The sequence below is a fragment of the Marmota flaviventris genome, chromosome 5 (assembly GCF_047511675.1).
Source record: "Marmota flaviventris isolate mMarFla1 chromosome 5, mMarFla1.hap1, whole genome shotgun sequence".
Lineage (NCBI taxonomy): Eukaryota > Metazoa > Chordata > Mammalia > Rodentia > Sciuridae > Marmota > Marmota flaviventris.
The window spans coordinates 69,500,207-69,512,485 of NC_092502.1; the positions used below are offsets into that span (position 1 = coordinate 69,500,207).

At 40.5% G+C, this 12,279-nt stretch overlaps 2 protein-coding genes and 1 pseudogene across 7 annotated transcripts in view; all 3 read right to left on the reverse strand.

Annotated features, from left to right (window-relative positions):
* Positions 1 to 12,279, reverse strand: part of LOC114086611 (protocadherin gamma-C3) — a 166,738-nt gene that overhangs the window by 117,703 nt on the left and 36,756 nt on the right. The gene's annotated exons all lie outside the window — the stretch shown is intronic.
* Positions 905 to 3,823, reverse strand: LOC114086612 (protocadherin gamma-A7-like). The gene is made up of 2 exons (XM_071612723.1): positions 1,346 to 3,823; positions 905 to 993 (listed from the first exon to the last, which is right to left on the reverse strand). The coding sequence occupies exons 1-2, from the start codon at positions 3,732 to 3,734 to the stop codon at positions 905 to 907; spliced, it is 2,478 nt and encodes an 825-aa protein (XP_071468824.1). The 5' UTR covers positions 3,735 to 3,823.
* LOC114086264 (protocadherin gamma-A6-like) lies at positions 6,640 to 8,944 on the reverse strand (annotated as a pseudogene).

Sequence of the window (12,279 nt, forward strand, 5' to 3'; positions counted from 1 at the left end):
GAACACAGAAAAAAGTTTCAGACTGGAAAATCCTTAATAACCTTTTAGAGACTCAAATCATAAAGAGAATCCTGAGAAGGCAGCTGAAGTATGTTTTGCTCTTCCTAACCTAGCACACAGAGAAAGACTCAATAATTCATTCTCTTTTATAAAACACATGAGTTAAGAAGCTGGTGGTACTGCATATTGGTGCAACCACTCTGGAAAACAGTATAGAGATTCCTCAGAAAACATGGAATGGAACCACCATTTGACCCAGTTATCCCACTCCTGTATATATATATATATATATATATATATATATATATATATATATATATATATATATATATATTCAAAGGATTTAAAATCAGCATACTACAGTGATGTAATCACATCAATGTTTATAGCGACTCAATTCATAATAGCTAAGCTATGGAATCAACCTAGGTGCCCTTCAACAGATGAATGAATAAATTGTGGTATGTATGCACAATGAATTATTATTCAGCCATAAAGAAAGATGATTTATGACATTTGCCAGAAAATCAATGGATCTGGAAACTATAATGCTAAGTAAAATAAGCCAATCTCCAAAAAAACCCAAAGGTTGAATGTTTTCTCTGATATGTAGAAGCTAATCCACAACAATACAGGAGTGAGGGGATGAACAGAAGTTCAGTAGATTACACAGTGGGAGACAGAAGGCATGGAGGGGGATAGGAAAAGGAAATACAGTAGAATGAGTCTGACATTATTTTCCCATGTACATACATGAAAACAACACAGTGGATCCCACCATCATGGACATCCATACAAATTGGATTCTAACTAGAATACAATATATTCCATGCTTGCATAATCATATAAAAATGGATCTGCTTTCAGGTATAACTACAAAGAACCAATAAACAAATTTGTATTACTAAAGAAACAAGAAAAGAAAAAAGAAAAACAAGTGGTGGGGCTGGGGATGTAACTCAGTAGTGCAGCACTTGCCTAACATGAGCGAGGCAAGTTTAATTCCCAGCACTGAAAAAAATTAAATATGCTTGCAAGAAAACCAAGTGGAAAATAAGTGAAAGGTAAAAATACAACAGCTTACTTATTAATAATCTTGTACAAAAGGCTTTCACTACCTTTCAAATTAGGTACCATAACCTTTGTGTTCTATATTAAATTATCAACAATTAAATAAACCAGTAAACTTTTTACCTCCTTCAAGCTTTCTTAACCCTTATCTTCAAAATACTTGTTTTACAAATAATAGGAACATTTCTTGGAAAACATAATGGTCATGGAAATAAAGATAAAGGAAGAACTGAACTCACCTGATTCCTTGGTACTTCACTCTGACATTCATGAAAATCTATGGATGTTAACAAAGAATCATTTTTCTCACAGCTTTCCTGGCTGATGAGTGTGTCCACGTAATTGGGCTGGGGAAAGATAATGTGGCTCTTCCGAGAATCTGATGTGAGGGAGATCTCATGGGAATAGGTCTGCAGGAAAGTGCGCACCCCATCCATGCCCACGAAGTGTGAGGCAGGCAAATCCTCCAACCCACCACCTGTGCCCTGGAGCAAGCGTGACTTGTGCCAGCGCTGCAGTCTGAGTAAAAGCAGCACAATAACAAAGACAAGGAAAACACAGGAGACAGTGGCCACTGCCACCACCAAGTAGAGTGTAAGATCTGAATCACTAGGGTCCATAAGCGTCCCATTGCTGCCAAATTCGGACAGGACATCTGGTATGCTGTCAGCCACAGCCACAGTGAATGTGACAGTGGCTGAGAGAGGTGGTTGGCCATGGTCCTGGACAGCCACAACCAGGCTCTGTCTGAGTGTGTCTCTGTCCAGAAGGGCACGTGCTGTGCGTACCTCACCAGTATGCAGCCCCACAGAGAAAAGCCCTGGATCACTGGCCTTGAGCAGGCGGTAGGACAGCCAAGCATTCTGGCCTGAATCTTTGTCCACTGCCACCACCTTGGTCACTAGATAACCAGGCTCTGCAGAGCGGGGAGCCAACTCCACCCCAGTGGACCAATCTGTGGGGAGAGTGGGATACAGAATCTCCGGCACATTGTCATTCTGGTCCAGGACAAACAGGTTCAATGAAACCTTGCTGCTGAGAGGTGGGTCCCCACTGTCATGTGCAGTCACTCTCAGTTGTAGGTTGCGAAACTGCTCATAGTCAAAGGATTGAAGTGCATACAGGACACCAGTGTCAGAGTTGATGGAGATGTAGGAGGACACTGATGTCTCCTGGGTGGCGTCCTCATCCAAGGAATAAGTGATCTGGGCATTCTTGTCGCTATCAGGGTCATGTGCAGTCACTGAGAAGATGGAGGCACCTCTGGGGTTATTCTCAGGGATGTAGATGGAGTAAGAGGAGTGAGAGAATGTAGGTGGGTTGTCATTGGTGTCTGCCACATGTATGGAGATATGTGTTTCTGTGGACAGAGGAGGAGTCCCACCATCTATGGCTTTCAGTGTGATGTTGTACAAAGAGAGTTTTTCCCGGTCCAGGTTTTCTGCTGTGACCAATCTATAATAATTATCAATTGATATTTCTAACTTAAAAGGCAGATTTTCTGGAAGAGTGCAAGTCACCTCTCCATTCTTTCCAGAATCTCTGTCTTGGAGGTAGAAAAGAGCAATTACTGTCCCAGGAGGTGTGTCCTCAGGGATTGAGTTGCTTATGGACATGAAAGTCACTTCGGGAGCATTGTCATTTACATCTAAAATTGTGATTAATACTTTAGCTTTTGTCAGACTACCAGGACCATCCTGAGCCTGAACTTCAATTTCATAGAAGCTAGATTCTTCATAATCCAGGCTTTCTAAAGTTGATAATTCTCCTGTAAGGGAGTTCAGATGGAATATTTGTAGAAGTTTTGGAGTTATTTTTCGAAAAGAATATGTCACTTCCCCGTTGACTCCCTCATCTGGGTCGATTGCATTTACTGTGAGAAGTCTTGTGCCCACTGGTACATTCTCAGGTACAGCCACTTGGTACTGGGGTAGAGAGAAGACTGGTGTGTGATCATTCACATCCACTACTGTCACTTGGATATTCAGGATGCCAGATAAGGGTGGGTCTCCACCATCATAGGCTGTGAGGACCAGGTGGTGAGTCATTTCTTCCTCTCTGTCCAGCACCTGCTCCAGCACCAATTCTGGGTATTTATTTCCATCGTCTCCATTTTGCACAACCAGGGAGAAGTGGCGATTGGGGCTGAGCTGGTATTTCTGGAGGGAGTTCGTGCCCACATCTGGATCTCCAGCCTCATTTAGCGGAAACCGCATCCCAGGAACTGTATTCTCCATTATTTTTACGTTTATTTCTTCCATCAAGAATCTAGGAGCATTGTCATTAACATCAAATATTTCCACTTCTATAGGGTAAAGTTTCATTTCATCCTCAACAAGGATGTTAAAACTCACCAGACACCGCGCGCTCTGGGCGCAGAGCTCCTCCCGGTCTATCCTGCCTGCGGTGACCAAGCTGCCGCTTCGCGGGTTAAAAGAGAAAAGCTGCCTCCTACCTTTGGAGACGATGCGGACTCCGAGCCCCGCCAGCTCCTGGGGTTCCAGACCCAGGTCCTTTGCTATATGACCCACAAAAGACCCTTCATTTGTCTCTTCTGTCACGGAGTAGAGAATTTGTCCTGCCCAGGCTTCCCACCATGTCCCCAGGAGTATGGAAAGGAGGACGAATCCTTTGTAGTTCTCGCCCCTCTGCCGAGCCGCCATTGTCGTCCTGCTGATCTTGCTTAGACCCTGAGCAGAGTCGGGATGTCCTGCTGAATGCAGATGTTTCTGAGTGGACTCCTCTGTATTCGGAAGGGAGACCCAGAACTCAGCTGTACAGAGGCTTGACTATGGCGCAGCTTGAAAGAGGGCTTGTCTGAAACTGCCGGATTTTTTTTGTATGTGCTGTAAACTCGGTGGTTCCTGTCGGATTCCATCACACCATTTTTCCCCTGGTTGGTGAACAGCGGCGCTCAGAGTCCTTACTAAGTTATTGCATCATATTGAAGCAAAATAAACTGGTTTTACAGAAAATAGTTTCACCCCTCAAAAATATCCCTATTGTTTCTTCACTCCTAATATCTCTGATATACTTTAAAAATTCATTTTAAGACACTGATTAATGCAATAATGTTTATGGATGGGTATTTATTAATCTCATATAATTTTTTGACTCTTTTGTGTTGCAACTTTGAAGTTACTTTTTAGGCACTCACACTTTATGGATCGTAGAGAAAAATCAGTCATTGCAGCTAAAAAAGTAAACGTTTGATATATGTGTGCATATTCATATATACCTATAAATGTGTGTATATATATATATATATATATATATATATATATATTTCCTAAAAATGACTTCATTATCTCCAGTATTCAAGTTTTCTAAAGTATTCCACAACATAAAATTAAATATTAAAGATCTCTACTAGACAATCCTAGACAATCAAAATATGTTTAATAAAATGTAACATAAGCTCAATAGATCAAATCAAAATAATTTTATAGTTTTAAAGTCAGTACGTTATAGATAGCTATTGAGAAGCATTCTGACATTTGCTTTTTTTTAACTTGCATTTAAAATTTCAATGGAGGGGCTGGGGATGTGGCTCAAGTGGTAGCGCGCTCGCCTGGCGTGCGTGCGGCCCGGGTTCGATCCTCAGCACCACATACAAACAAAGATGTTGTGTCTGCCTAAAACTAAAATAAATAAATAAATAAATATTTAAAAAAAAATAAATAAAATTTCAATGGAAAGTCTACTTGATTTTCCAGATATTGAATTAATTATCTTCTTTCTTTTATGAGATTTTTTTCTATTGAAGAACCATTTATTTAGTTAGAATTCTGATTAGTTTATTGCCAGGCAAAGTTGTATTTTCTCATGATTCCTACTGAGTTTTACTTCCTTACTTTAAAAAAATATATCATCTCAACATAAGTTTGATCAGACTGGAATGTTTTTCACAGATGATAAAAGTGATCAATAATTTGATAGACACATCCCCCTATGCTTGAAAATTCAATATATGCTCAAAATCTCTGACAGCCTTAGTATTGGTGATTTATTTGGTAGTTCAAAGAGTCTTACTTAGCAAATTTCATGATTCCCGAGCATTTATCAAGTGGTCACTTTATATATGTATCATGACTGACTGACTACATGAATAAATGACTATTGTGAGAGTAGGATCTATTTTTTTTTTGATTAGTGAAATGTTTTGTTTAAATAAAATGATAACAGGTAACTCAGGTAAAAGAATAAAATAAACCAGTCTACTATCCATGAAACCCAGTTAGCTAGCTTTACCTATAATGACAGATATTCAAGATGCAGTAAAATCACCCAAAACTGGTGATACAGTAAAACACCATTCATATTCTCAAAGTGTAAAAAAATAAATAATCATATTTGTATGAGACCATCTGAATCACATGACTAATGCCCAAGATTCCATTTGTTTAAAATTATAATTTACTCTTAATATATTTTTTTTTTGCACCAGGGATTGAACTCTGATGGGTTTAACCACTGAGCAACATCCCCAGCCCTTTTTAATATTTTATTTAGAGACAGGGTCTTATAATTGCCTCTTTAAGTTGCTGAGGCTGGCTTTGAACTCATGATCCTCCTGATTCAACCTCTCAAGCCACTGGGATTACAGGTGTAGGCCACCACACCTGGCCAGCTTTACTCTTAAATTTTGATAAAACACATCAAGGGATCATATCACAAATGTCTAAACAAATCAGATTTGAAAATATATGTAATCTCTTGGTTAGCCATATACAATTGGAAACTTGAAATAAACAATTGTATAATAATTGCAGAAATGCAAATATCACTATTGATTTATAAAAAGATGTATTACTTTTATCATCTTATTTAGAAGATCAATTCAACGTGTAGTGTCTCTGTGTGTGTGTGTGTGTGTGTGTGTGTGTGTGTGTTTCAGTGGTAGAATTTGGACCCAAGGCTTTGTGCAAGGTAGGCTAATCTATATACTATACTCTCAGACCCCCAATGTTTATTTACAATTATTTAGTAACATTGAGGAAATACAAAGACCTTTTTTGGGGGGGATACTGGGAATTGAACCTGGGACACTTTACCACTGAGATACATCCCCAGCCCTTTTTATCTTTTATTTTGTGACAGGGTCTCACTAAGTTGCTTAGACCTTTGCTAAGTTGCTGAGGCTGGTCTCGAACTTGTGATCTTCCTGCCTCAGCCTCCTGAGTTACTAGAATTATAGGTGTGCTCCACTGCTCCTGGCTACTAAGATCTTAGTCTTATTTAACAGAGGCAGTAATTCAGTTTTTTTAATATTAGAAAAAGAAAGGATTTCACAAATGTCTAAGATATGAGATGTACAAAATCAAAGCTTTCATATAAAAGAAAGGTTAAAAAATAAACTAAATTGTTTTTAAAGTCAAATTAAAAAAAACAAGATTAAAAAGAGGTTGATTTATATAAAAAATCAGAATTACATAGTTTGCTGCAAAAGACTACGAAAACTTAGCATGGATCAAAGAATTTTAAAATTTTCTGTTTTTTTTTTAAATAAAAAAAATATAACCTCATCTGAACAAGGGAGTCTTCCTCTTTGCAAAACCCTGAATCTTCCTATATCAAAAGAAGCTCATTTTTCTCACAACCCTCCTGGCTGACAAGGATGTGAGCATAGTTGGGCTGGGGGAAGATGACGTGGCTTCTTGAATTCAAGGTGAGCAAGACCTCATCGGAATATGTCTGCAGGAAAGCCTGCATCCCATTCATACCCACAAAGTGTGGGGAGGGCACACTTGGCAAACCCCCATTTGCAGATTTCAGAAAGCTTGATTTGTGCCAGCTTTGCAGTCTAAGCACCAGCAACACCATAATAAAGGCAAAGAAAACGCAGGAAACAGTAGCCACTGCCACACTAGATAGAGTGTGAGGTCTGAGGCATCAAAGTCATGCGGGGGATTGAAATGGCTCAAATCAGCCAGAACATCAGGGATGCTGTTGGCCACCACCACCATGAGTGTGACTGTGGCTGAAAGAGGGGGCTGGCTGTGGTCCTGGATTTCCACCATATGACTCTGCTTGAGTGACTCTCTGTCTAGCTGGGACCTTGCTGTTCGCACCTCACCTGTGTGTAGTTCCACTGAGAATAGCCCTGGGTCACTGGCCTTGAGCAGGCAGCAGGACAGCCAGGAATTCTGACCTGAATCTCTGTCCACTGCCACCACTAGATAACCAGGCTTTGCGGAGCAGGGAGCCAGCTCCACCCCAGTGGAACTGTCAGTGGGGAGGGGAGGGTACAAGATCTCAGGCACATTGTCATTCTGATCCAGCACCAGCAGGCTCAGTGATGCATTGCTACTGAGTGACGGGTTCCCATTGTTACTGGCTATCACCAGTACCTGGATGTCTCTAGACTGTTCATAGTCAGAGGAGCACAGTGCATACACGACACCAGTATTGGAGTTGATGGAGAGGTAGGAAGACAGAGGTGTCCCCTGGAGTATATCCTCAGGTAGGGAGTAAGCAACTTGGGCATTCTCTTCACTGTCAGGGTCCAGTGCATTCACAGAGAAGGTGGAAGCACCTCTGGGACTGGAAGCATCTCAGTGACATAGAGTAGGATGAATGGGAGAAAATGGGTGAGTGTCATTAGTCTCTACCACATGTAAAGAAATGAGCTTTTCTGTAGACAGAGGCAGTATTCCTTTGTCTGTAGCTATCACAGTGATGTTGTACAAGGACACCTGTTCCTAGTCTAGAACTGCACTTGTCACTAATCCATAATAATCATCTACTGATTTTTCCAAGTCAAAATGGAACATGTTACCAAGCCATTCAGTCTAGAATCTCGATCATACACTTGAAAAAGAGTAATTACTGTTCCTGGAGGTACTTTTTCAGTGACTGTTCTGCTTCCAGACATAACAACCACTTTTGGTACATTATCATTCACATCCAAGATGGTAATTAAGACTTTTGCTCAGTCTTGAAGACCTGACTGATCCCGGGCTTCAACATCCAGCTCATAAAAGCTAGAGTCCTCATAGTCTAGAGTTGCAGAAGTTGAAATTTCTTCAGTTAAAACATTCAAGCAGAAAATTTGTGTGATCCTCTCTGTGATCTTCACAAAGGAATATGCAATTTGGGCATGGATTCCTTCATCCTGGTCTGTGGCATTTACGGACAACACAGGCAGATATTCAGGAACACTCATGTGGTAGATGGGCTGAGTAAACACTGGAGCATTGTCATTCCCATCTAGGACAGTTAACACAATTCGTGCCATACCTGAACAGACAGGGTTACCACCATCCATGGCAGTAAGATTCAGGTGGTGAATGGCTTCTCTCTAGCAGTCCAGGGCACACTCCAGCACCAGCTCTGGGTACTTGGGCCCATGAGCTTGGTTTTACACATCCACTGAAAAGAATCTGTTACTGCTTGAAGTTCTGAAGTGAGTTATTCTCATATCAGGATAGACCTCCATTAGTCAAAAGCGAGAAGACGGAATTGCGTTTTCAAGAAATTTTCACTTCCAATTCTTCCCTTAAAGATTGGGGAGCATTGTCATTAATGTCCACTATTTCCACTTCCACTGGATAAAGATAACATTCTTATCTTTGATAAGAATGTTAAAATTTATTAGACACCACACGCGCTGAGTGCAGAGCTCATCCTGGTCTATCCTGCCTGCGGTGACCAAGCTGTGGCTTCGCGGGTTCAGAGAGAAAGGCTGCATCCTACTCCTGGAGACGATGAAGACTCCGCTCTCCATGAGCTCTTGGGGCTCCAGTTCCAAGTCCTTGATGATGTTGCTGATGAAGGAACCCTTCTCTAGCTCCTCAGGAATAGAGTAGTGGATCTGTGCAGTTCTGGCTCCAAACAGCCACCACAGATGCTGGCACCTCCGCAGAGCTGCCATAACTAGCTTTATGAACTTCTTTGGGAATATGAGTAGGAAAAACAGCGACAGATCACTTTGCATTCCTCAGAAACAGAGATCAAGGTCCTTAAATGAGCGGAGTCCAGTAGCGAATCATTTCTGGATGGAATTTCTGCATACTTATGGTGTCTGATCTGTTTTGTGGTTGGATGATGTAATTTGCAATTTAAACTTGCAGGTGTGGCCTGCAACACATGATAGGATAGCCAGGCATTGTGTCCTCAATCAGTGTCCACCACCACTACCTTGATGACCAGGTAGCCGGGCTCCATGGCTCAAGGAACAGTGTCATTGGGCGCTAGCACGGATTAGCGCACCTGTGAAACATTGTCATTGTGGTCGCATATCAACACGCACAGGCCTGCAGAGTCAGCTCAAAGGAACGAAGCTGCTCCTGGTAGAAGGCTTCCTGCATGCAGCATTATAATGCTTGAGGCTCCAGGTCGTTGGCCATAACAGAGTAGGGGACTTGGCCATTGGGCTCCAGGTCTGTGTCGAAGGTGCTAATTTAAGCAATGGGGGCTCCAGGAGGGTTGTTTTCTGCTATATAGACTACATAGGAGGCCTGGTAGAAAATTGTGATGTTATTGTTGATGTCAGTGATGTACAGGGTAAAACTTGTGCCTGAGGAGGGGAGTGAGTTGCCTTTGTAGGTGGCTATAATAATAACATTGTACTCTGGGATTTCCTCCCTGTCCAGGGCACTATCTGTCACCAACCCATGTGTACGTTTTTATCTTAAACTATTTTAAATGAAAATTTCCCTTTTAAGTTGCACAGGATTTCCCCCATTAAATCCAGAATCTAGATCACATATCTTGATCAGAGCAACAGTAGTCCCCAGCTCAGCATCCTTTTCTATATGTTGGGATTCAGAAGCCAGGGTAATCTCCAGAGCATTGTTTTTATCCAAAATATCTATTTGTATCTTATTCTGTGCACTGTGACTTTCACCATCTTTTGTTTCTACCAAAGTATGTAGCTCTGTCTTCAAAGTCCAATCCTCCAGCAGTGGTGAGTTCTCCTATTTTATCATCCAACTTACAACAGTTTTCTCACGACTTTACCAACATTGATAAAGGAGTAGGTGATCTTGGTATTGTCACTATCATCTGGATCAGTGGCCAACACTTAGCAAGGAGGATCCAGCAGGTAGGTTCTCTTGAACCCTGATCCTGTACATATCCTGAGTAAACGCTGGGGGATTATCATTTGCATCTGCAACAATTACCCTGATCTGGGTGGTGCTGCTTCTGGAGGGCTCTCCTCTGTCTATAGCCATGAGGACCAGGTGGTGGAAGAACAGCTTTCATCTGTCGAGGGGTGCTTTCAGCACCAGCTCTGGGTAACTACTACCATATGGGTTCTTCTTTTGAATTACAGAAAAGTGGAGATCAGGGCTGAGGACTACTTTGTAGCAGTACTAACTGCTACAAGGACTTGACACCTGCATCAGCATCTTGTACAGATTCCAGGGAAAATGTAGCTCCTGTTATTGCCAGTTTGCTAATTTCCACCTCAGTGATATTTCTGCTAAAGGTCAGTGGGTTGTCATTGATGTCCTTGATCAGCACAGTTATATGAAAAAAGTTCAAAGGCTTTTCAGCAACCATTTCAAATTCCAGAACACATGTTGAATTCTTGCCTCAAATCTGCTTAGTCTATATCATCCTCACAAGTAAGTCCCCATTCTCTGTGTTCATGGTAAAGAATTTCTTTTCTGCATTAATCCTCAAGTTCTGAGTAGGTACTCCACCATGCCAACCCCAGATCTTTTGCAAGGTTCTCCACCAGCAAGCTCCTGGAAAGCTCTTCAGGAATAAAGTAGTGAATCTGCTCTGAAAGCTCCTGGCTGTACAAAGACAACAGGAAGAGAAATGGCATTTGCCTTGGTCTTGCCAGGCACCTTGGACTGGAGTGGTTTCCCATCCATTCTCTTCTAATTCCTAGGAGAGGAGATCACTAAAGGATCCCAAGAATTTAGATGAATGACCACTTGCTTTGTCTTTGTGATGGTTCTCTGATGGGTATCTTCATGGCAGGCAGTTGATGAGAGACTACACTTGAATATTTTAAATATTTAATCTGGCTGTCATTTCTCTGAACTTGAACTTCATCCACCCAAATGAAAGATGTTTTACTCATCAGAAAACAGAGATAAACTTGTTCAAGTTATTATTACCATCATCATATTTTTAGCTTCCATATTTATAAAATGGACACAATAACATATTCCCTATTCTTAGTAGAACTGAGAACTCAATAAAATAGCAAATAGAAAAGCACATAAAAGAAAGTGTTGGTGACTGCAGAAAATGTAGTATAAAAATTCTTGAAGTATTAACTTGATGTGTTTTATTATTTCAAGGAATAAACTTCAGAGCTCTTAGTTTTGTACTATATTTCACTTTCTGAAAAATATTTCCTTTATTATTTTACCCCCAAAAGAACTGATAGGTAAGCAAGAGGCTGATTATTTTTATAAAGTAGGAATAGATTAAGAAGCAAGAGTCTCTTTTCCTAGTGTTCACGTGTCTACTTTTAATTAAAAGAGTATGATTGAAAAACTCTTTCACAAGTGATGTTTTTCAATACTACATTATAACTGTCCTCAATTGTACTGTTTCTTTCCAAGTAGCTTAACGATGGAGAATTATTTGGATTTTGGGAGATGAAGTATGAGTCCTCATACTTCAAGGTTATTGTATGATGATCTCAACATTTTTCATTAACATTCTTCCTTTGTCAATAAGAATGTTAATTTCTGTGTTGTGACAGGTGTCTTACAGTTTTAACTCCATTTCAAAACTAGAAGGACTTCATAAAGAAAGTGTCTCTAATCTACATATTATACTGTTACTCTAAAACTTGGAAGGTGTGCAGCAATATGAAGTCAGCTTACAAGGGAAAAACTTTAAAGCATGTTAAACTGCTCATTGCATAACCATTCACTGGCATCTTTATACAAACATAAAAAAATTAATGAGGAGTTAGGAGTGTAACTCAGTGGTAGAATGAGTTCTTGCCTAGCAGGAGCAAGACTTTGCATTTGATCCCCAAACCACTAAAAATATATACTGAATCAAGACTGCTTCAAAACAGCCAAGCAAAATGACTTTCCACCATTCTATGAACATTAGTACAGGAAATTTATCTCTTCAGAGCACAAATAAAACTAAAGATTCAAATATTTGAAAGTAGTATAATACATATACTGACAGTGTGTGCAGCAAGCATTTAAAATGCAAGTCTATTGGTAGTTTAGAGAGGTTTAAAAGATGTTTGTCCATTGCATACAAAAGTTATCTCAGGAT

Coding starts and splice junctions, on each gene's coding strand:
- LOC114086612 (XM_071612723.1), bottom strand. CDS start 3,734: ATGGCGGCTCGGCAGAGGGGCGAGAACTACAAAGGATTCGTCCTCCTT. Junction 994..1,345: donor TTTGTTAACATCCATAGATT/TTCATGAATGTC, acceptor GAATTAAACTTG/CCTCGCTCATGTTAGGCAAG.